This window comes from Mytilus galloprovincialis, chromosome 11, assembly GCF_965363235.1.
Source record: "Mytilus galloprovincialis chromosome 11, xbMytGall1.hap1.1, whole genome shotgun sequence".
In the NCBI taxonomy this organism is placed as follows: Eukaryota; Metazoa; Mollusca; class Bivalvia; order Mytilida; family Mytilidae; genus Mytilus; species Mytilus galloprovincialis.
In genome coordinates this window covers 22,030,571-22,055,607 of record NC_134848.1, presented here as the reverse complement: position 1 = coordinate 22,055,607, position 25,037 = coordinate 22,030,571, and the positions used below count along the sequence as shown (strand labels likewise).

Below are 25,037 nucleotides of genomic sequence, written 5' to 3'. Positions count from 1 at the left end.
CGTTAGCCTTTTTTATAATTATGAGACTTTTCCCTCAAATTTCAGCCACTTACGTACCTTTTGAAATATACCCCTCGTAGTTTTAATTTAAAATCTATTAACATCGTAAAAACAACTCAGATCAAAAATATCATTTAAATTAGCTAATTTAAATTCATTGCATTAAAATGCCTCCACCAAAGTCAGCCGTATGGAGTTATTTTAAACGATTGTTAAATGGAAATAATTCGGGTGTGTGTATGTGCTCTATCATATACTGTCTGTGAGTGATTATTCGGGTGTGTATGTGTCCTCTATCTTTAACTGTATCCGAGTGTTAGTTCGGATGTGTGTATTTGCTCTATCTTATACTGTCTCCGAGTGTTATTTTGAGTGTGTTTATGTGCTCTTTCTTCTACTATCATCGAGTGATCATCCAGATGTGGTTAAGTGCTCTATCTTATACTGTTTTCAAGAGGTAGTTCAGGTGTGTTTATGTGCTCTATCTTTTACTCTTTCCGAGTGGTATTTCGGATGTGTGTATGTGCTCTATCTTATATTGTCTTCGAGAGGATGTTCACAGTGTGTTTATTTGATCTATCTTATACTGTCTCCGAGTGATAGTTCGGATGTGTTTATGTGCTCTATCTTATGTCTTCGAGTGGTAATTCGGTGTGTGTATGTGTTCTATTTCATACGGTCTCCGAGTGTTAATTCGGGAGTGTTATGTGCTCTGTTATATACTGTCTCCGAGTGGTAATTCCGGTGTGTGTATGTGCTCTATCTTATACTCTCTTGAAGTGATAATTCGGGGGTGTAAATGTGCTCTATCTTAAACTGTCTCAGAGTGGTAATTCGGGTGAGTGTATGTGCTCTATCTTATACTGTCTCCGAGTGGTTATTCGAATGTGTGTATGTGTTTAATGTTATGCTGTATCTGAGTGGTAATTCGAGTGAGTGTATGTGTTCTATTATATACTGTCTCCGAGTGGTAATTCGGATTTGTGTATGTGCTGTATCTTACACTATATCCAAGTGGTAATTCAGGTGTGTGTATGTGCTCTATATTATACTGTCTCCGAGTGGTAATTCGGATGTATGTATGTGCTGTATCTTACACTATATTCAAAAGGTAATTTGGGTATGTTTATGTGCTCTATCTTATACTGTCTCTGAGTGATAATTCGGGTGGGTGTATGTGCTATATCTTATACTGTCTCCGAGTTGTAATTCGAGTGTGTGTATGTGCTCTATCTTATACTGTCTCCGAGGAGGTAATTCGGATGTGTTTTTGTGCTCTATCTTATACTGCCTCAAAGTGGTAATTCGGGAGTGAGTATGTGATCTATCTTATACTGTCTCCGAGAGGTAATTCGGGTATGTGTATGTGCTCTATCTTATACGGTCTCCGAGTTGTAATTCGAGTGTGTGTATGTGCTCTATCTTATACTGTCCCCGAGAGGTAATTCGGGTTTGTGTAGGTGCTCTATCTTATACTGTCTCCGAGTTGTTATTCAATTGCAAGTGTGTGTATGTGCTCTATCTTATACTGTCTCCGAGAGGTAATTTGGGTATGTGTATGTGCTCTATCTTATACTGTATCCGAGTTGTAATTCAGGTGTGTACGTGCTCTATCTTATACTGTCTCCAAGTGGTAATTCGGATGTGTGAATGTGATTCATCTTCTACTGTCTCGAAGTAGTAATTCGGATGTGCATGTGATCTATCTTCTACTGTCTCCAAGTGGTTATTGGGATGTGTGTGTATGTCCTCTATCTGATACTGTCTCAGAGTGGTAATTCGGGTGAGTGTATGTGCTCTATCTTATACTGTCTCCGAGTGGTTATTCGAATGTGTGTATGTGTTTAATGTTATGCTGTATCTGAGTGGTAATTCGAGTGAGTGTATGTGTTCTATTATATACTGTCTCCGAGTGGTAATTCGGATTTGTGTATGTGCTGTATCTTACACTATATCCAAGTGGTAATTCAGGTGTGTGTATGTGCTCTATATTATACTGTCTCCGAGTGGTAATTCGGATGTATGTATGTGCTGTATCTTACACTATATTCAAAAGGTAATTTGGGTATGTTTATGTGCTCTATCTTATACTGTCTCTGAGTGATAATTCGGGTGGGTGTATGTGCTATATCTTATACTGTCTCCGAGTTGTAATTCGAGTGTGTGTATGTGCTCTATCTTATACTGTCTCCGAGGAGGTAATTCGGATGTGTTTTTGTGCTCTATCTTATACTGCCTCAAAGTGGTAATTCGGGAGTGAGTATGTGATCTATCTTATACTGTCTCCGAGAGGTAATTCGGGTATGTGTATGTGCTCTATCTTATACTGTCTCCGAGTTGTAATTCGAGTGTGTGTATGTGCTCTATCTTATACTGTCCCCGAGAGGTAATTCGGGTTTGTGTAGGTGCTCTATCTTATACTGTCTCCGAGTTGTTATTCAATTGCAAGTGTGTGTATGTGCTCTATCTTATACTGTCTCCGAGAGGTAATTTGGGTATGTGTATGTGCTCTATCTTATACTGTATCCGAGTTGTAATTCAGGTGTGTACGTGCTCTATCTTATACTGTCTCCAAGTGGTAATTCGGATGTGTGAATGTGATTCATCTTCTACTGTCTCGAAGTAGTAATTCGGATGTGCATGTGATCTATCTTCTACTGTCTCCAAGTGGTTATTGGGATGTGTGTGTATGTCCTCTATCTGATACTGTTTCCGAGTGGTAATTCGGGTGTTTATAATTGCTCTATCTTATACTGTCTCCGAGTTGTTATTCGAGTGTGTGTATGTGCTCTGTCTTATACTGTCTCCGAGAGGTAATTCGGGTGTGTTTATGTGCTCTATCTTATACTGTCTCCAAGTGGTAATTCGGGTATGTGTTTGTGCTCTATCTTATACTGTCTCCAAGTAGTAATTCGGGTGTGTGTGTCTTCTATTGTATACTGTCTCCAAGTGGTAATTCGGGTGTGTGTATGTGCTCTATCATATACTGTCTGTGAGTGATTATTCGGGTGTGTATGTGTCCTCTATCTTTAACTGTATCCGAGTGTTAATTCGGATGTGTGTATTTGCTCTATATTATACTGTCTCCGAGTGTTATTTTGAGTGTGTTTATGACTGTGCTCTCTCTACTACTATCTCCGAGTGATCATCCAGATGTGGTTAAGTGCTGTATCTTACACTATATCCAATTGGTAATTCAGGTATGTGTATGTGCTCTATTTTATACTGTCTCCGAGTGGTAACTCTGGTATGTCTATGTTCTCTATTTTATACTGTCTCCGAGTGGTAATTCTGGTATGTCTATGTTCTCTATTTTATACTGTCTCCGAGTGGTAATTCTGGTATGTCTATGTTCTCTATTTTATACTGTCTCCGAGTGGTGATTCTGGTATGTCTATGTTCTCTATTTTATACTGTCTCCGAGTGCTAATTCGGGTGTGTGTATGTGCTCTATTTTATACTGTCTCCGAGTGGTAATTCTGGTATGTCTATGTTCTCTGTTTTATACTGTCTCCGAGTGGTAATTCTGGTATGTCTATGTTCTCTATTTTATACTGTCTCCGAGTGCTAATTCGGGTGTGTGTATGTGCTCTATTTTATACTGTCTCCGAGTGGTAATAAGGGTGTGTTTAAATTTGTATGTGCTCTATTTTATACTGTCTCCGAGTGCTAATTCGGTTGTGTGTATTTGCTCTATTTTATACTGTCTCCGAGTGGTAATTCGGGTGTGTGCACATTTGTATGTGCTCTATTTTATACTGTCTCCGAGTGCTTATTCGGGTGTGTGTATGTGCTCTATTATATACTGTCTCCGAGTGGTAATTCGGGTGTGTGTATGTGCTCTATTTTATACTGTCTCCGAGTGGTAATTCTGGTGAGTTTATGTGATCTATCTTATACTGTCTCTGAGTGGTAATTCAGGTGTGTGTATGTGCTCTATCTTATACTGTCTCCGAGTTGTTATTCGAGTGTGTGTATGTGCTCTGTCTTATACTGTCTCCGAGAGGTAATTCGGGTGTGTTTATGTGCTCTATCTTATACTGTCTCCAAGTGGTAATTCGGGTATGTGTATGTGCTCTATCTTATACTGTCTCCAAGTAGTAATTCGGGTGTGTGTGTCTTCTATTGTATACTGTCTCCAAGTTGTAATTCGGGTGTGTGTATGTGCTCTATCATATACTGTCTGTGAGTGATTATTCGGGTGTGTATGTGTCCTCTATCTTTAACTGTATCCGAGTGTTAATTCGGATGTGTGTATTTGCTCTATATTATACTGTCTCCGAGTGTTATTTTGAGTGTGTTTATGACTGTGCTCTCTCTACTACTATCTCCGAGTGATCATCCAGATGTGGTTAAGTGCTGTATCTTACACTATATCCAAGTGGTAATTCAGGTATGTGTATGTGCTCTATTTTATACTGTCTCCGAGTGGTAACTCTGGTATGTCTATGTTCTCTATTTTATACTGTCTCCGAGTGGTAATTCTGGTATGTCTATGTTCTCTATTTTATACTGTCTCCGAGTGGTAATTCTGGTATGTCTATGTTCTCTATTTTATACTGTCTCCGAGTGGTAATTCTGGTATGTCTATGTTCTCTATTTTATACTGTCTCCGAGTGCTAATTCGGGTGTGTGTATGTGCTCTATTTTATACTGTCTCCGAGTGGTAATTCTGGTATGTCTATGTTCTCTGTTTTATACTGTCTCCGAGTGGTAATTCTGGTATGTCTATGTTCTCTATTTTATACTGTCTCCGAGTGCTAATTCGGGTGTGTGTATGTGCTCTATTTTATACTGTCTCCGAGTGGTAATAAGGGTGTGTTTCAATTTGTATGTGCTCTATTTTATACTGTCTCCGAGTGCTAATTCGGTTGTGTGTATTTGCTCTATTTTATACTGTCTCCGAGTGGTAATTCGGGTGTGTGTACATTTGTATGTGCTCTATTTTATACTGTCTCCGAGTGCTTATTCGGGTGTGTGTATGTGCTCTATTATATACTGTCTCCGAGTGGTAATTCGGGTGTGTGTATGTGCTCTATTTTATACTGTCTCCGAGTGGTAATTCTGGTGAGTTTATGTGATCTATCTTATACTGTCTCTGAGTGGTAATTCAGGTGTGTGTATATGTGCTCTATCTTATACTGTCTCCGCGTGGTAATTCGGCTGTGTGTATGTGCTCTATTATATACTGTCTCCGAGAGGTAATTCGGGTGTGTGTATGTGCTCTATCTTATACTGTCTCCGAGTGGTAATTCGGGTATGTGTATGTGCTCTATCTTATACTGTCTCCAAGTGGTAATTCGGGTATGTGTATGTGCTCTATCTTATACTGTCTCCAAGTGGTAATTCGGGTATGTGTATGTGCTCTATCTTATACTGTCTCCAAGTAGTAATTCGGGTGTGTGTGTCTTCTATTGTATACTGTCTCCAAGTGGTAATTCGGGTGTGTGTATGTGCTCTATCTTATACTGTCTCCGAGAGGTAATTCGGGTGTGTGTATGTGCTCTATCATATACTATCTGTGAGTGATTACTTGGGTGTGTATGTGTCCTCTATCTTTAACTGTATCCGAGTGTTAGTTCGGATTTGTGTATTTGCTCTATCTTATACTGTCTCCGAGTGTTATTTTGAGTGTGTTTATGTGCTCTTTCTTCTACTATCATCGAGTGATCATCCAGATGTGGTTAAGTGCTCTATCTTATACTGTTTTCAAGAGGTAGTTCAGGTGTGTTTATGTGCTCTATCTTTTACTCTTTCCGAGTGGTATTTCGGATGTGTGTATGTGCTCTATCTTATATTGTCTTCGAGAGGATGTTCACAGTGTGTTTATTTGATCTATCTTATACTGTCTCCGAGTGATAGTTCGGATGTGTTTATGTGCTCTATCTTATGTCTTCGAGTGGTAATTCGGTGTGTGTATGTGTTCTATTTCATACGGTCTCCGAGTGTTAATTCGGGAGTGTTATGTGCTCTGTTATATACTGTCTCCGAGTGGTAATTCCGGTGTGTGTATGTGCTCTATCTTATACTCTCTTGAAGTGATAATTCGGGGGTGTAAATGTGCTCTATCTTAAACTGTCTCAGAGTGGTAATTCGGGTGAGTGTATGTGCTCTATCTTATACTGTCTTCGAGTGGTAATTCGAATGTGTGTATGTGTTTTATGTTATGCTGTATTTGAGTGGTAATTCGAGTGTGTGCATGTGTTCTATTATATACTGTCTCCGAGTGGTAATTCGGATTTGTGTATGTGCTGTATCTTACACTATATCCAAGTGGTAATTCAGGTGTGTGTATGTGCTCTATATTATACTGTCTCCGAGTGGTAATTCGGATGTGTGTATGTGCTGTATCTTACACTATATTCAAGTGGTAATTTGGGTATGTTTATGTGCTCTATCTTATACTGTCTCTGAGTGCTAATTCGGGTGGGTGTATGTGCTCTATCTTATACTGTCTCCGAGGGGGTAATTCGGATGTGTTTTTGTGCTCTATCTTATACTGCCTCAAAGTGGTAATTCGGGAGTGAGTATGTGATCTATCTTATACTGTCTCCGAGAGGTAATTTGGGTATGTGTATGTGCTCTATCTTATACTGTCTCCGAGTTGTAATTCGAGTGTGTGTTTGTGCTCTATCTTATACTGTCTCCGAGAGGTAATTCGGGTTTGTGTATGTGCTCTATCTTATACTGTCTCCGAGTTGTTATTCAAGTGTGTGTATGTGCTCTATCTTATACTGTCTCCGAGAGGTAATTTGGGTATGTGTATGTGCTCTATCTTATACTGTATCCGAGTTGTAATTCGGGTGTGTATGTGCTCTATCTTATACTGTCTCCAAGTGGTAATTCGGATGTGTGAATGTGATTCATCTTCTACTGTCTCGAAGTAGTAATTCGGATGTGCATGTATGTCCTCTATCTGATACTGTTTCCGAGTGGTAATTCGGGTGTTTATAATTGCTCTATCTTATACTGTCTCCGAGTTGTAATTCGAGTGTGTGTATGTGCTCTGTCTTATACTGTCTCCGAGAGGTAATTCGGGTGTGTTTATGTGCTCTATCTTATACTGTCTCCAAGTGATAATTCGGGTATGTGTATGTGCTCTATCTTATACTGTCTCCAAGTAGTAATTCGGGTGTGTGTGTCTTCTATTGTATACTGTCTCCAAGTGGTAATTCGGGTGTGTGTATGTGCTCTATTTTATACTGTCTCCGAGTGGTAATTCTGGTGAGTTTATGTGATCTATCTTATACTGTCTCTGAGTGGTAATTCAGGTGTGTGTATGTGCTCTATCTTATACTGTCTCCGCGTGGTAATTCGGCTGTGTGTATGTGCTCTATTATATACTGTCTCCGAGAGGTAATTCGGGTGTGTGTATGTGCTCTATTTTATACTGTCTCCGAGTGGTAATTCTGGTATGTTTATGTTCTCTATTTTATACTGTCTCCGAGTGGTAATTCTGGTATGTCTATGTTCTCTATTTTATACTGTCTCCGAGTGGTAATTCGGGTGTGTGTATGTGCTCTATTTTATACTGTCTCCGAGTGGTAATTCTGGTATGTCTATGTTCTCTATTTTATACTGTCTCCGAGTGGTAATTCTGGTATGTCTATGTTCTCTATTTTATACTGTCTCCGAGTGCTAATTCGGGTGTGTGTATGTGCTCTATTTTATACTGTCTCCGAGTGGTAATTCTGGTATGTCTATGTTCTCTATTTTATACTGTCTCCGAGTGGTAATTCTGGTATGTCTATGTTCTCTATTTTATACTGTCTCCGAGTGGTAATTCGGGTGTGTGTATGTGCTCTATTTTATACTGTCTCCGAGTGGTAATTCTGGTATGTCTATGTTCTCTATTTTATACTGTCTCCGAGTGGTAATTCTGGTATGTCTATGTTCTCTATTTTATACTGTGTCCGAGTGGTAATTCTGGTATGTCTATGTTCTCTATTTTATACTGTCTCCGAGTGGTAATTCTGGTATGTCTATGTTCTCTATTTTATACTGTCTCCGAGTGCTAATTCGGGTGTGTGTATGTGCTCTATTATATACTGTCTCCGAGTGGTAATTCTGGTATGTCTATGTTCTCTATTTTATACTGTCTCCGAGTGGTAATTCTGGTATGTCTATGTTCTCTATTTTATACTGTCTCCGAGTGGTAATTCTGGTATGTCTATGTTCTCTATTTTATACTGTCTCCGAGTGGTAATTCTGGTATGTCTATGTTCTCTATTTTATACTGTCTACGAGTGGTAATTCTGGTATGTCTATTTTTTTCTATTTTATACTGTCTCCGAGTGCTAATTCGGGTGTGTGTATGTGCTCTATTTTATACTGTCTCCGAGTGGAAATTCTGGTATGTCTATGTTCTCTATTTTATACTGTCTCCGAGTGGTAATTCTGGTATGTCTATGTTCTCTATTTTATACTGTCTCCGAGTGGTAATTCTGGTATGTGTATGTTCTCTATTTTATACTGTCTCCGAGTGGTAATTCGGGTGTGTGTATGTGCTCTATTTTATACTGTCTCCGAGTGGTAATAAGGGTGTGTGTAAATTTGTATGTGCTCTATTTTATACTGTCTCCGAGTGCTAATTCGGGTGTGTGTATTTGCTCTATTTAATACTGTCTCCGAGTGGTAATTCGGGTGTGTGTACATTTTTATGTGCTCTATTTTATACTGTCTCCGAGTGCTAATTCGGGTGTGTGAATGTGCTCTATTATATACTGTCTCCGAGTGGTAATTCGGGTGTGTGTATGTGCTATATTTTATACTGTCTCCGAGTGGTAATTCTGGTGAGTTTATGTGATCTATCTTATACTGTCTCTGAGTGGTAATTCAGGTGTGTGTATGTGCTCTATCTTATACTGTCTCCGCGTGGTAATTCGGCTGTGTGTATGTGCTCTATTATATACTGTCTCCGAGAGGTAATTCGGGTGTGTGTATGTGCTCTATTTTATACTGTCTCCGAGTGGTAATTCGGATGTGTGTATGTGCTCTATTTTATACTGTCTCCGAGTGGTAATTCTTGTGAGTTTATGTGATCTATTTTATACTGTCTCCGAGTGCTAATTCGGGTGTGTGTATGTGCTCTATTATATACTGTCTCCGAGAGGTAATTCGGGTGTGTGTATGTGCTCTATGTTATACTGTCTCCGAGTGGTAATTCGGGTGTGTGCATGTGCTCTATCTTATACTGTCTCCAAGTGGTAATTCGGGTGTGTGTATTTTCTCTATTTTATAACATGTATAATATGTCGGGTTCGTCCGAACATGAGCAACACGACGGGTGCCACATACATGTGGAGCAGGATCGGCTTACCCTTCCAGAACACGTGAGGTCACCCCCAGTTTTTGGTGGGCTCATGATGGTTCTTCTTTAGTTTTCAGTGTTGTGTCGTGTATACTATTGTTTGTCTGTTTGCCTTTTATTCGTAAGCCATTGCGTTGTTAGTTTGTTTTCGATCTATGAGTTTGACTGTCACTCTGGGATCTTTTGACCCTCTCTTTTGTGTCTAAAAAATGTCAATTCGTGCGTGTACCTAAGTGTCAGTTATATGCGTCTTTTTCGAAGGAAACGACGATTTTAACTTCGACGGTTGGTGGTCAGTGTCATTCTTTTATTTCCTTTATAAATTAATTTCGAAGCACGCAAGCTTTAATATATTTTTTTTAAGAATTTATCATTAATTTTAATAACGAAAACATTAATCAGAATATATTTTAACGAAAAAGGCTGGCATTATATTTTAGCGTAAACATGGTAAAAGGCTGGCATTATATTTTAACGAAAAAGGCTGGCATTATATTTTAGCGAAAAAGGCTGGCATAAACCCCTACCATCAAAGTTAAATGATAATTTCCTATTTATTAAACACTATATATATCAAATATATAATATAATGTTTAATACGACTTGTCAGATAAGGCCATACAAAAGGTAATTTGTTCAGAGTTTCCTCCCTTAGAAATATAGGTAAGAATGGCATGAATGGCAGCCTTGACATCCCTGATTTTGCTTATTTTGAACTAAACTAATTTGTCCTTCTTATTATTATGCTTTGTCATATGTCTGGCATAGAAAATTGAAAGGCTAAATGTTTGACCACATGTTTCACATTCATATGGGTTCTCGCCTGTATGTATTCTCATGTGATTCTGTAAGTTATGTTTCAGAATAAAATCTTTTTCACAAATATCACATTTATAAGGTCTTTCAACACATTTAGAATGCCTGCTTGCGTGTCGTTCAACGTCGATTTTATAATTAAAACCTCTACCACATACATTACACGCAAATGGTAGATCGCCAGTATGTATTCTCATGTGTAGTCGTAAGTGTTCCTTCCTAGTGAACGTTTTATCACATATTTCACATTGATGAGGTCTATCACCAGTATGTGTTCTCATATGTCTCGTTAAGTCAGGACGCTGACTAAATTCCTTTTCACATACATCACATTTACACATTTTAAACGGTTTATCACCTGTATGTGTTCTCATGTGGGTCCGCATGTGAGAACTCTGTCTAAATGCCTTATCACATATATCACATTTGTATGGTTTATCACCAGTATGTGTTCTTGTGTGTTTTTGTAAGAGATTTGACATGCGAAATACTGAGCCACAAACGTCACATCTATAAGGTTTATCAACAGTATGTATCCCCATGTGTTGCTGTAGGTATTTATTCTTACTGAAATCCACACCACACATTCCACATTTAAAACGTTCATTACCTTTAGGTTTTATAATGCGACTCTTTTTTTCTGTCTTGTGCTGTCCACCGTGGATCGTCTCTAAATTGTCTGTAGGTTTGTCGTAAGGGGAGATACCTGTTAAAATCTCGTTATTTTTCGTTTCTGATAATCTATCCCTGTTCATCAGTTGGTCTGTACTAGTCTTATCAAGAGGGATGACTGTAAGTTTATTTTCAGTATCAGAAAACATTTTTGTTTCTGTCTTGTCCTGTCCACCGTGGACAATCTCTAAATTGTCTGTAAGTTGTTCAGGGTCTGTCTTGTCCTGTCCACCATGGAACGTCGCTAAATTGTCTGTTGGTTGGACAACTGTTAAAATCTCTTTATTCTCCATTTCCAAAAATGTATTTTTTCCCGTCCTTTCCTGTCCACCACGACCAATGTGAAACATCTTAGAATTGTCTCGGCAGGTTAGAATAACAGGGATTGTAACGAAGAATGCTATATTTCCACGATTTTATCTTTTCTTCTTGTCCACTCAGCCAACCTTAAAATGATAAAATTTAAGTGTATATTATTTACTTAGTTAATAAATACATGGAATATTCCTCTCTGAACGTCGGGATTGCCTTGTGCGACAAAAACTTATTTCAAATCTTAAAACAAATAGAAAAGATTGAATAATAAATTTACTTTAAATCGGTACTGATTATCATATCATTGTGTGTGATGTGTTTAGTTATAAAAGAACACGAAAAAGAAAACAACTATGTTAATTCTATATTCAGAAGTTAAGTATAGACAGTAGAATAAAACATTTATTTCGCTTGGATTCGGGAGATATAAAGATTTGCTCACCCTCGAAGTGTCATACTGCCCTCGGTCGATGCCCTGATGAAATATGTTTTTCTTGGGTGAATAAATCTTCATATTTCCCTCAGGTACGGGAAATAAATGTATAGAATTAACTTATACAAATACACAATGGAAACATGCAAACTACTGTGCCATGAGCGCATGATACGTCCGTCACTATTTCGATAAAGTTCAATAATATCTCAATATGTTATATCAGTTTATAGAAAAAACCCACTAGTAACTAAATGGAGGTTATCTTAATAGATATGAATCAGTCATCAAAGTCTAATGACAACCGTTTTTAGCACTTTAAGGATATTGTACGAAAACGTGAAATTCACCCCTTTTTCCGACGTAGTCGGTATAGTTTCTGTTTGTGCCCTTTGAACTTAAGGACGCTTAACTATGGCAACAGAATACGCATGCTCGAAAATCCTTTCTGTGATTGGACAAAATGCTGTCATGGTGGGTGATTTGGTTGTGTTCGAAAAAACGTCTCGTTTATTATATCGTGATGGAAAGCAAGTGAAAAACTATAAATATTTGAACTAGATCTTACAAAGATTTATATTTTTATTAAAATGATTGTTTCTTCAATAGCTCTTTGCATCCATGACAGTTGTTTATTCGGGACAATCATATAATTTTCAATGTAAAATTTGTTGTACGAACGTACATTAATTTTAGAACGCACCTTCGCATGTGAGATTTCGACGGGGTTTTGGTGAGTATAACAGAATGATACGAGGACCGAGAATACTGAACACAAACAGAGAAAACGTTATTTGAATGGTCTATCGAAATGACAGTTTTAAACATATACTCAAATTTAAATACGTCGGATATCTTTTTTAAGTTTCTGCTTCCGGTTCCGGTCTACAGCAAGTAGAAATTTTTTCTAGTGAAAAAATTTTTGGTAAATCTGTGTCAATCATTCAAATTTGTGTCCATCCAAGCCAATTTATACATCAAATTACATCATTACATCATATTATCCAAATATATCACATTATCTTGACATTTGAACGCATAACATCAGAAATATGTAGCCATAAAGTCATCCACCACGTTTTTCTCCTTGTCCGCCATAGGGAAGCCCTATACGGACCAAATCTACTATTGATAATAAAATAACTACTGTTTAAACTTTTCCATATAACCACAAGTTGACTTAATAATACAGTAATATAATATATATATGTCGGTGACAAAAATATTGAAAGAAAGGAAGAAGTTTTACTCAAAAATAAGAGGTGCGGCGCTAGACCGAGAAACATACCTTTTCACCGATAGTAAAGGTGTTGGATTACAAGACTACACACCAAATTCCGTTAAAGGAAATTTCAATGTGATATACAAAAGAGGGGCGGCCATAGAAAATAAACATCATATTGAAGACCTACTTCATAAACTAAAATCAACATCATCAGATAACCCAATAGTTTACATATGGTTAGGCACTTGTGAAATTACAAGGAAAGTAAAAAGAACAATAGAAACAAGAAAATACCCTTACCAGAGCATAGAATTCATTCTAACCAAGTATAGAGAAGTAAAAAAACAAATACAAGACTTAAAACCAAGCAGCACAGTATTGTTTATAGACTGTCCATATTATTCTATAACTAGAGCAAACAAAAGATATGCAATAAGAAAAGAAGACAATGAAAGACATAAACCAAATAAAAAACCATCTCTAGTGATCGATAAATTTAAAACGAACAGATTAGTACAGTTATCTACAGAAATTGACAATCAGGTATGCCAACAAGTTGATTACTATAATCGTCAGATAAAACTAATCAACAGATATACAGCAACACCTAGGCTATCACAAGATTTAATTATATCAAATAAATCAAAAAAGGACAGACGGGTTAGATATAGGAAAAACTATAATCTGCTACAAGACGGTGTACATCCAACACGAACTATAGCAAAGCTGTGGATTTATAAACTTATTGATCTAGCGCTAGAACTATCGGAAGATAGGTGTTAGTCGAACTTATTATAAGGAAGCCTTATTATAAGCTGAATGACTCTTATAGGGAAGCCCTAAATGAGTTGGAGATATATATAGCAATTGTAACAATTTAGAATAAATAGGGAAGCCCTGTTTGTCTATATTTAGAATATAAGGAATTTAATTATAGGGAAGCCCTATAAAATAAACAAAGGTGACCCATACTGGAAAGAGTACAAACAAGAGTGAAAAATATTTTTATTTAGAGTAGGGAAGCCCTATAATATAATAAAATAAAGGTGTCCCAGTCTGGAAAGAGTACAAAAGAGAGTTGATAATATTTTATTTAGGATAGGGAAGCCCTATACTACAAGCTCAAGGGTAAATCAATAAAGGATATCATAAGAAAACAGAAATAGCTAGGGAAGCCCTACTATACATGCAAGGACAGTTATTTTAATCTTAAGAGTAAGATAGAGAAGCTCTATCATACAACAAAAACAATTAGGTGTATAATTAGAGAAGCTCTATCATACAACAAAAACAATTAGGTGTATAATTAGATTCTTAGGGAAGCCCTAAAATCACATTATCACTGTCACAACTAGATAATAGATAGAGAAGCTCTATCAACTATCAAGAGCAGGCGTTATAATGTCTAGACGAAACAGAGGTACATCAGTTGACGTAATGAACGAGGAACCATGGGAATGTAAAATCTGCTCAATAGTATATAAAGACCAAAATGCTAAACTTCTAGAATGTCAGAGATGCAAGGATCACTTCTGTGTCAAGTGCCTTAACAAATCAAACGCAGAATATGACCTCTTAAGCAAATCAGACTCAATGTGGTTCTGCGTCCCATGTAGAAAGATAGTAGAAGAACATATAGTTACTGATCTAAAGATAGAGGCGAGATGCAAGGAGATAATGACAAATTATGAGCAGAGAATACAAGCTATAGAATTAGCTGTTGACACTAAATGTGATGAGACAAGAGTTAGGGAAATAGTAGAAGAATCAATAATTAAAAATAGCTGTGATAAAGATATGATCAGAGAAATAGCTAAAGATGAAGCTACTAAAACAGGGGCTGCTGTACATAAACAAATGGAAGAAGCTGAAAATAAGGGAACAGGGCCACAAAAGAAAGCAACAGTTACAACAGTGATAGAAGAGATGAATGAAAGAAAAGCAAGAGAGAATAACTTAATCATATTTGGCATTACAGAAAATAAATCTGAGGTTAAACAAGAAAGAATAGACCATGATATTCAGAATATAAATGAACTTTTCTATGATGCAAAAATAAACCTGGAGGAAGGAAATATAGTGAAAACCAAAAGGCTAGGGAAGTACGATAGTGAGAAAGATAGGAGACTCTTATTGGTTAATCTTAAAAGTATAGACTCAAAGCTTACCCTATTCAAAAATATGCACTATATCAGAGGTATGCCAAAGTATGAAAAAGTCAACGTTAGTAACGACCTGACACAAAGTGAAAGGGAACAGGAGAAATTACTATGGGCAGAAGCAAAACAGCTACAAGAACAATGCTTATCGGGGGAATACCAATACAAGGTAAGAGGACCACCCTGGGCCCGAAAAGTGATAAAAATAAAGAAGTAGTGAAAAAAAGTTCAAAGGATGTAAATAAAACTGTAAATAATAGGGAAAAGGTTTTTAACGGCGAAGATGTAAATAGTTTTACAGTTCTACCCAAATTGAACTGTTTTTATACAAATGCAGACCAGCTATTCAACAAATTATCCGAATTAATAGTTAGAGCAAGGGATAATAAACCAAATATAATTGGAATAACAGAAGTTAAACCAAAGGTAAATAGGTACAAACCATCCAAGGCAGAATACTCACTACCAGAGGTGGGAAACTATAAAATGTATGAGAAAAATTTAGACACAGATGATGGAAGAGGACTACTATTATATATAGACTCAAATCTTGAATCGACAGAAGTAAATATGGAAGCCCAATTCCAAGAAAACATATTTATTAAGATCAAACTTAATCAAAATGACAAACTATTGATAGGCCTAATATACAGATCACCATCAAACAACAAAAAGGAGTATAATGATAAACTAACGGAATTAATATCAGAAGCAACTCAGAAAGGTTTTTCGCATATACTTATTATGGGAGACTTTAATTACCCAGCAATTGATTGGGAGAGATGGAACACAAAAGGAGAAAATGAAAATAGCATCGAAAACAGATTTTTAGAATCGATACAAGAAAACTTTCTATTCCAACATACAACCAAACCAACAAGATGGAGAGGTACAGATACTCCGCATACCTTAGATTTGATATTGACGAACGAAGAAGAAATGATTAATAATCTAGAATACATGAGCCCACTAGGAAAAAGTGACCACTGTGTACTGTCCTTTGACTTCAACTGTTATATAAACATAAAGAACAAACCAAGAATAGCTAAGCTGTATGACCAAGGGAACTACCATGATTTTAAAATAGAATTGGATAAGATAAGTTGGCAGGAAGAATTAAAAGATGACTTATCTGTTGACACAAACTGAAAATACTTTTTAACCACTTTAAACGAATTAGAACAAAGATTCGTACCAACAAAAAAAAACGACACAAATAGGAAAGAAGAAAAACGCTTTCCCAGTTGACAAAAAAAACAAGAAATTTAATTAAGAGGAAAAATATACTGTCAAAGAAAATTGTAACCAATCAAGACCCAGAAATTAGAGCTGAGTATAATAGAGTAAGGAATAAAACAAAATCATCAGTTAATAAACTAAAGAAGAAATTTGAAAAGGGATTATCAGAAAATGCAAAAGCAAACCCAAAAGCAATATGGAGCTACGTAAAATCAAAGTCAAAAACAAGGGAAGGTATAGGCGACCTACACACTGACCCCGACAATACGAAATCTCCAAAAACAGATGACGATAAAGAAAAAGCGGAAATACTTTCAGAATATTTTGCTAGTGTATTTACACAAGAACCAGATGACGAAATCCCTGTACCAAATCCAATAAAAATTGAAAATGAAGTAACTGATCTAATTATCAACAAAGATATGATAATGAAACACTTAAAAAACCTAAAGATTGATAAATCACCAGGTCCTGATAAACTACACCCCAGATTGCTGCGAGAAACAATGGAAAGTATAGTTGAACCCTTGAGCTTGATCTTTAACCAATCATTGAAAGAAAAGACAGTACCAAAAGAATGGAAGAATGCACTTGTTAGCGCTATATTTAAAAAAGGAAACAAATCACAAGCAAAAAATTACCGTCCAGTAAGTCTAACATCAGTTGTATGTAAAATATTGGAGAAAATCATAAGAGAGCATATAATAAAGCATATGAAGCTAAACAGGTTATTCTCAAATAAGCAGTACGGTTTTATGTCTGGGAGATCAACCTCATTGCAATTACTAGAGGTAATTGACATATGGACAGAGGCGATAGACGACGGATATGAGGTAGATTGTGTATATACAGACTTCATGAAAGCATTTGATAAAGTTCCACACAAAAGGCTGCTAAAGAAAATCGAAAATTATGGAATAAAAAACCCAATACTAGATTGGATAAGAGATTTTCTTTTTTAAATAGACAACAAAGAGTCTCAATAAATGGTGAAGCATCGGAATGGAAGGAAGTAACCTCAGGTATACCACAAGGCTCAGTTCTAGGACCACTCTTGTTTGTACTCTACATCAATGACTTACCGGAAGGAGTTAACTCAGATGCTTACTTATTTGCTGATGATACAAAAATTTTTAGAATAATAAAGGAAGACAGAGACCACGAAACATTACAAAAGGATTTAGACAAACTAGAAAAATGGAGTGATACATGGTTACTCAAGTTTCATCCAGAAAAATGTAAACATATAAATATCAGCAAAAAATCAAAACAAGAGATTGAAAAATATAATCTACTAGGAAAAGAAATAAGCAGATGCAAAGAAGAGAAGGATATAGGGGTAGTCATTGATGAAGAATTATCCTTTGAAAAGCATAAATGTGAGAAAGTAAACAAAGCAAATTCAATCTTTGCGGCATTAAGAAGATCTTTCAAAAATCTAAATGCAGAAATCTTTATTCCATTATATAAAACACTTGTAAGAACACATCTAGATTACGCTAGTTCAGTATGGGCACCTTTTAAGAAAAAATATATCGATAAAATTGAAAGTGTACAAAAGAGAGCTACGAAACAAATACCTGGACTTAAAAACCTAAGCTACGAAGAAAGACTAAAGAAATTAAAATTACCAACACTAGCGTACAGAAGAATAAGAGGGGACATGATTGAGACTTATAAGATTATACACAATAAATATGACCCGGAAACTAGTACTTTCCTTAAATTAATGTCGAGTACAGAGAATAGACACAGTACAAGAACAACCAGTATTAAAATCATGCACCAAAGGTTTAATACTAATCTAAGGAAAAATAGCTTTACGGTGAGAATAGCTAAAACCTGGAACAAACTACCAGAAAAAGTGGTTAAGGCACCGTCTGTTAATGCCTTTAAAAACAGACTAGACAATCATTGGAAAAATGAGGAACTATATTATTCTGATTACCGCGCAGTTATAACCGGAAGCAGCAGTAACAGTAATAATAATGACCTAATATATGAGTCTGGTGAAGAGGAGCCGTGAGGATCCTGTACCGGAAAACATCTTTAAGTATCTTTAAGTAAGTATAGTTCTTGTTATAAATAAAATCTTAAAACTCAAAAACATAAAATCTATAAGATTTAAAGAAATCAAAAGGAAACTGACAGCAATAGTAATAAACTATCTACCAAAGTGCCACAAAACAAATCTGAAAAAATTGTTGAGTTATTATCCAAAAACTGGAAAATCCCCCCTTTTGTAATAACCCCCCCCCCCCCCGTAAATTTGGAACATATAGTCTAACACTGATAATAATTAAAAGGAAGCTCATTTTGCTGGAAATAAATTAATCACTAATCTTTCTTGCAAAATGGTGAAATTGCTTTTCGTAATTGTCCGAAAACTTGAAAATCCCCCCTTTTTATTGAATAAACCTTAAACTCAGAAACGGTTAAACCGCATTTTATAAAAGATATGGTTAAAATCTCAATTCAAATTCCTAATGAAGTTCGTAAACATAATAACCCATGTAATAATTTATAAGCAGTGTAAGCGAGGTAAATTAAATCCAAATTTTAATTAAACAAGTAATTGTCCATTAACCACCATTAACCAGGGCACCCCTGTTTCCACCCTTTTTTTGTCCCTTATTTTTGGCCATCACTTCCTTTCTGGTATGGAAACTTGTGGTATAATTTTAGAGAGATTTATATAACGTAAGGGTAACCAAATTGCACCGAGTACCCAAATTGCACCTATTTAGAAAAAAATAGCAACAAAAATCTTACAAGATTTCCTAGATACTAAACAATTTGTATTTTTATGATTTGATACTACCCTCGTCTTTCAACATATGTAAACATATTTAGATATACACAAAACGTTCACAGTATTTATCAACAGGTGGACTGTTTACTGAAAAAGCAAAATGTAAGAAAACGTCACCATGCGACGTCATCAAAACGTCATCTTTTTAAAATTAGCAAATACAATATATTATAAGTATCCATTGCGTAAAATATGAAGAGTAAACATGGACATATATCCAATTGATCAAAATATTTGGAGAAATTAAACAAAAGCTCGGTTATTAGACTTTTGACGATGTGAATTTAAGCATGGATGCAATTTGGGTACTCCTCATTACAGAATCATGGATAGTTTGAAGGTTGATTCAAACCAATTTTAGTATGACTCAATATGGATTAAAAATTAAAATTGGCGTACCTTTGCAATCAAGAAGGATAGGGCTACAAAATAAACACAGTATGGACATTTTTTTCTTGATCATAAAAAAACGTAGGTAAAAAAACTGTCAAAATAGGTGCAATTTGGGTACCGTTACGTTACCGTTCCACAAAATATTGTCTGGAAACAGAAAAATGCTTATGTGAGCCCCATTTTATCCCCTATGCCGTAAACACCCAAATCAATCCCAACCTTCCTTTTGTTGTTATTAACCTTGTGTTTGAATTTCAAAGATTTTATTGATTGTAAAATGAGGGAGATTCTTATAACTTATCAATGTTAAATAGGCTTTCCATACATTTTCCGATCAAACAAAGAATTTCGGATGAACGTGATTTTGCCGGTTAAAAATACACACTTTTTTATATTCATCTTGATTTAAGTGAATATATAAATTACTATATCAAATTGCAAATATTCAAACTCTTACCTTTTGTTAAACTAGTAAATGTAAACAAGCTGAATTCAACCTTAACGTGACGTGCATCTCGAATCAAAATTCAAAGGGAGATAATAAAGATATACCTATGGAACGCCTGATTGGAAATATTGGAATGCAGTACAGATATATTATGTAACCTTTTAAAACAGTAAGTATGTCACCTTAGCTCAAATTAACTAGAATCAAAGAAAACCCTATAAATATAAATTATGAATATAAAAAAACCATAAAGCTTCTAGCGCGAACCATTATTTTTAAGACTAATTCTAATATTTATAATTTTTAGGTTTTAAAACCAATTTGAACCAAAAAACCAAAAGTCCAATTTAAATTTTGAAAATTCGCCGGATGACAAACCTTTTTAAGCGTTTTTACAAATAAAAAGTATTATTTGATGTGAATTAAAAGAGGAAAATTCTATAAAGTTATCTACTCTTATTTTGAAATATAATATATATCCAAAAAAATTGATAGGAAACAGTGCCGTCTGATAAAACACATTATTTGTTATTAACTTAAAGAACGATACAAAATTAAGAGGGTAAAAAGATTATTTTGACTTCTGAAAAGTTTTATAAAAATGTGCACTGTCAATTTATGAAGAATCAACTGCAATGTAATTATAATTTACTGATATACCGGACAGTGCCAGATCCATTCATTTAAAAAGGGGGGGGGGTCCCAACCCAGGGTAAAAATGGGGGAGGGGTTCCGACTATATGCTCCCATTCAAATGCATTGATCGTTCAAAAATGGGGGGGTCCTACCCCGGACACCTACCCCACCCTGGATCCATCACTGGCAGGCCAGTATTCAAAACCGCTAAAAATATTTGAGAGACATAATCTTTAAACATGTTAAAAACATTCATCAGTCATTGTGAAATTAATAATTTATTTATAAGAGAAAAATAATTAAGTAACAACAGCTGAAAGTTACCATATAACTGGTGAATTATAAAATCTGGTGAATCTGTGTGATTGTCTCTACATAGTCTGACAAAAGTGTGTCTGAACTCATCCATTATTCTGAAATTGCAATGGGTCTTTATCATAGAGTTTAATTTCTTTATCGCTAGACAAACAAAAATAAGCCATAACTAATTTTATTACACTACACCCTAAGACATCGTTTCTGGTCTTTATCACATCTGACAGTTCAACTTTAACTGCAGATAATAAAACTAGCAACTTGTCAAATTAGCCATGCATCAATAATTTTCTCTGCACACAAATAAACAGTTATAAAGCCGAATTAACTAAAGGCCAATACTAACAATGGTACTACAATAATCAGAGCCGGTATAATAGCCACCATCTTCAATATAAAAAATAAGATGTGATATGATTGCCAATGAGACAACTGTCCAAAAGATACCAAAATGACACAGACATTAACAACAATGGATCACCGTACGGCCTTCAACAATGAGCAAAGCCCATACCGCATAGTCAGTTATATAAGGCCCCGATAAGACAGTGTAAAACAATTCAAACAAGAAAACTAACGGACTTATATATATATATAAAAAAAATGAACAAAAACAAATATGTTACACATAAAACTAACGACAAACACTGAATTACAGGATCCAGACTTAAACCAGGCACATACGCATGGCTATCTTAGAATATTTATATCTTTCTAAAGACAAACACGAGTATTTTGTATCGGACTGATGAAAAGGGAGGGAGGGAGGTTATGGAAGTTATTTAATTGAATTTATTCATAATATGATTATATATTTAATGAATTTACAGTCTAACAGATATTGTTTTAAGATATTTTTTATCACATAAATTGAAGTAAGTATTAATCTGCACAGCTTGTAAAAGCTGAAAGTCATACTCATATCGTACCAAGGAGGAAATTGACAATGAAATGATGAAAATAAAAGCACATGGTAATTAATCTAAATATATAGTCATTTAGGAGGGGCGAATAAACTAATCATCTTTTGATACCAGTGTCCAGCTGTTAATCCTTGACCACAGTCAAGATAAATATTGAAGTCTAGCTTATCTCATTGCATTATGTGTATTGCAACAAAAGTAATTTTTATAACATGGAAGTAAACAGAGAAAAGGGATAAATATATGAAAAGGAGAAAATCTAAAGGGAAAAAATCTTACCAAAATAAACAAAACTATATGTACGGATAAGAGTGTGAAAGTATCGTTGAAAGACTCTGACAAACATTAAAGGTTCTTAGTAATTTAGAAGGGTTATGCACTACATGTATCTCTGATGAGTAAGAAATAAAGTCAAATGTTTATTTAAAATTATATGTCATTGTAAATGCTGACGATACTGTCTTAATGGCCGAATCTCAGACAGAATATGAAAGGCGAAAACGCGAAATGGCCTTAACCGGCCATCATACAATACAACATGCGATTATATTTGTTCTAAAACGACCACTGTACACTTGTGTGTTTCTAGGTCAATTATAACGAGGTATTATGCATTATATCGATAACATGTAAACTAATTATGTTTGAAGATTTAGTTAACGTGATATTGTTTATCTTCATCATATCTTAGGCGAGAGCATGCTGGTTTGAATATTTATATTAGATCGGAAAACAGAAATATAATATTATTGTCAAAAGTTTATAATTTGATTAATTTAACCGAAATCAAAGAAATATATACATCTATAATACTAAAATAAAAACAACAAATCAAAGAATTCAACTTTAAATATAGCTAATATAGCAAAATGATGTTGATTAAAAATTACACCACTCCAGACCCTTTTGTTTTCCACATAGTTAATATTGCCAATAATTAACATGTTCCGTGTCGAATCCGATTCCGATACCAATAGTATATTCACAGTGACACATATACCTTATCTGTACGTTCCGCATCTGACAGGCACACCACCGAACGGTGTATTTATGATTTGCTACAACACGGGTCATAGTCACAGGGTTGACACTATTCAATTATGTCATTGCCACATTGTTTCCTATTGTAGTATTTAATCAGTATGTCTTTAAAAATGACAATACGAATACTAAAAATCTCTACTTAAAATAAGGAGTATAGGTACAGTTTCCAATTTGTTAGCCAGCATGACGCAAAACAGCGAAACAAAGAATTCAACTTTATTTATAACTAATATTGTACAATGCTGATGATAAAACATTACTCCATTCCAGGCCCTTTTGTTTTTCAAATAGTTAATATTACCAATAATTGATAAGTTCCAGGTCGACGGTTTCACCGTTTCACAAATGATATCGGATATGTTCCTTGCGTCGTAACTACAATCCATCCCCTTCCCTTTCATGAATGTGACCTACCGAATTAGACTATATACCGGATTTGTTATCACTTGATCAAGACGACGGTTGCCACATGTAGAGCAGAATCTGCTTACCCTCCTGGAGCACATAAGATCATCCTCAGTTTTTGGTGGGGTTCATGTTGTCTATTCTTTAGTTTTCTATGTTGTGTCATGTGTACTGTTGTTTGTCTGTTTGTCTTTTTCATTTGTAGCCATGGCGTTGTCAGTTTGTTTTAGATTTATGAGTTTGACTGTCCCTTTGGTATCTTTCGTCCCTCTTTTCAAACAGAAAGATTTTGAAAGTAGAGAAAACTGTGCATCTTATAATCAGCATGACTTTATCAGATGACAATATCAGTACTAAATATCCAGGCTAAAATAAGGCTTACACATAGTTATATATAGACAATAATAGTGCATTGACTTGACATATCAGCGATATAAGGATGAGGCTTAGAAAGGGGTAAAGCGAGGCTATGCCGAGCATTTCCCCGTTTCGTGCCGAATCCTTATTATCGTTGATATGATACTATCACAGGTAAGAACTACCTCATATTGAAAAAAAATCTTTTAGTTTTGCTGCTGCTACTTTATGGAATAGCTTACCTGACCACTTCAGGACTGTTAACAGCCTCTCACATTTTAAGAGTCTTGTACAGTCCTGGAGTGGAACAGAATGTTTTTGCTCTGCCTGTAGATAACTTTGTGTTACAATATTTATGCTTTTTATGTTGCATTAACAGCCTGCTTTGCAACTGAAATTTTGTTTTTTACCTTTTAAAATTTGAAAGATTTGAAATTTTTACTTTATAAATCATAAATTATTTAAAAATTAATTTTTTAAACAGATTTTTTTTTTAAATTTTAGTGCTTCATATATATGTTTTGGTATTTTGCAAGATACATGTATATGCTATTTGCTTAGAGTTAATTTTTGGTGCTGCTTCTTATTATTTATTGCATGCTGCATGCCTTGTTTTATTTGTTATTGCATATGTTTTTATATTCGGTGAAAAGCTCATTAGAGCTTATGTTTGTATTGTTTGTCAATATGCCGAATCCAAATAAAGTTTTACTTAGAAACTAACAATATTTGAAGTCAGAATTGATGAACCATATCTTCGGATACAATTTATAAACCAAAGAACATTTAGATACATTGTAAAGTATAAAGATAATTGGCCAAGTAGTTTCAGAGGAGAAGGTTTTTTAGATAGTTTATGGCGATTGACGACGGACGACGACTGATATTGAAGAGACTGAGATTGAAATGAGTAGTATTTACTCCGGGGGAACAAGGGGGTGTTAAAGATAAAAAAAAAACTTTTTAGGGGTGATCATATTTTTTTAATTTGTATTTCTAATTTATGAAAAATGGCCAGTATTGCGTCATAGATTATTATAATATCTTTTACCCATTATTTGTTTTGTCAGAACGTGGAAAGAATCTTACTAGTAGTGATAGCCGAGCAGTATTACCCCCCAAACCCTGGGCGTTGACACCGACGCCATATAAGACTTTAATTAAAGATGCGAACATCAAACTTTAGTGTTGGTTCATGTACATGCTGACATTGGGACGCCGACGCCATATTTGGCCTAAACCCTAGACGCCGACGCCATAGAAGATCTTATTTCGGGACGCGAACATCTTACCATAGTTTTGTCCATGTATACCCTGAAATCGAAACTCCGACTCCATATTTTGGCCTAAACCCTGGACGCTGACTCCATATAAGACCTTAAATCAGGTCGCGGACGCAATACCGTCTTGTTTAACAGTGTAAATCCTAAAATCAGGACGCCGACGCCATATTTGGACCTAAAATCGGGACATTAACATCATACCTTAGGGTTAAACCATGAGGTTATGACATTAGGTCGTCAAAGTATCATAAG

General features: G+C 35.4%; 1 protein-coding gene across 1 annotated transcript; it reads right to left on the bottom strand.

Moving 5' to 3' along the window:
- Nucleotides 1-9,663: 9,663 nt before the first annotated feature.
- Nucleotides 9,664-19,911, bottom strand: LOC143051863 (uncharacterized). The gene is made up of 2 exons (XM_076224852.1): nucleotides 19,832-19,911; nucleotides 9,664-11,244 (listed from the first exon to the last, which is right to left on the bottom strand). The coding sequence occupies exon 2, from the start codon at nucleotides 11,146-11,148 to the stop codon at nucleotides 10,027-10,029; it is 1,122 nt and encodes a 373-aa protein (XP_076080967.1). The 5' UTR covers nucleotides 11,149-11,244; nucleotides 19,832-19,911; the 3' UTR covers nucleotides 9,664-10,026.
- Between the last annotated feature and the right edge of the window lie 5,126 nt (nucleotides 19,912-25,037).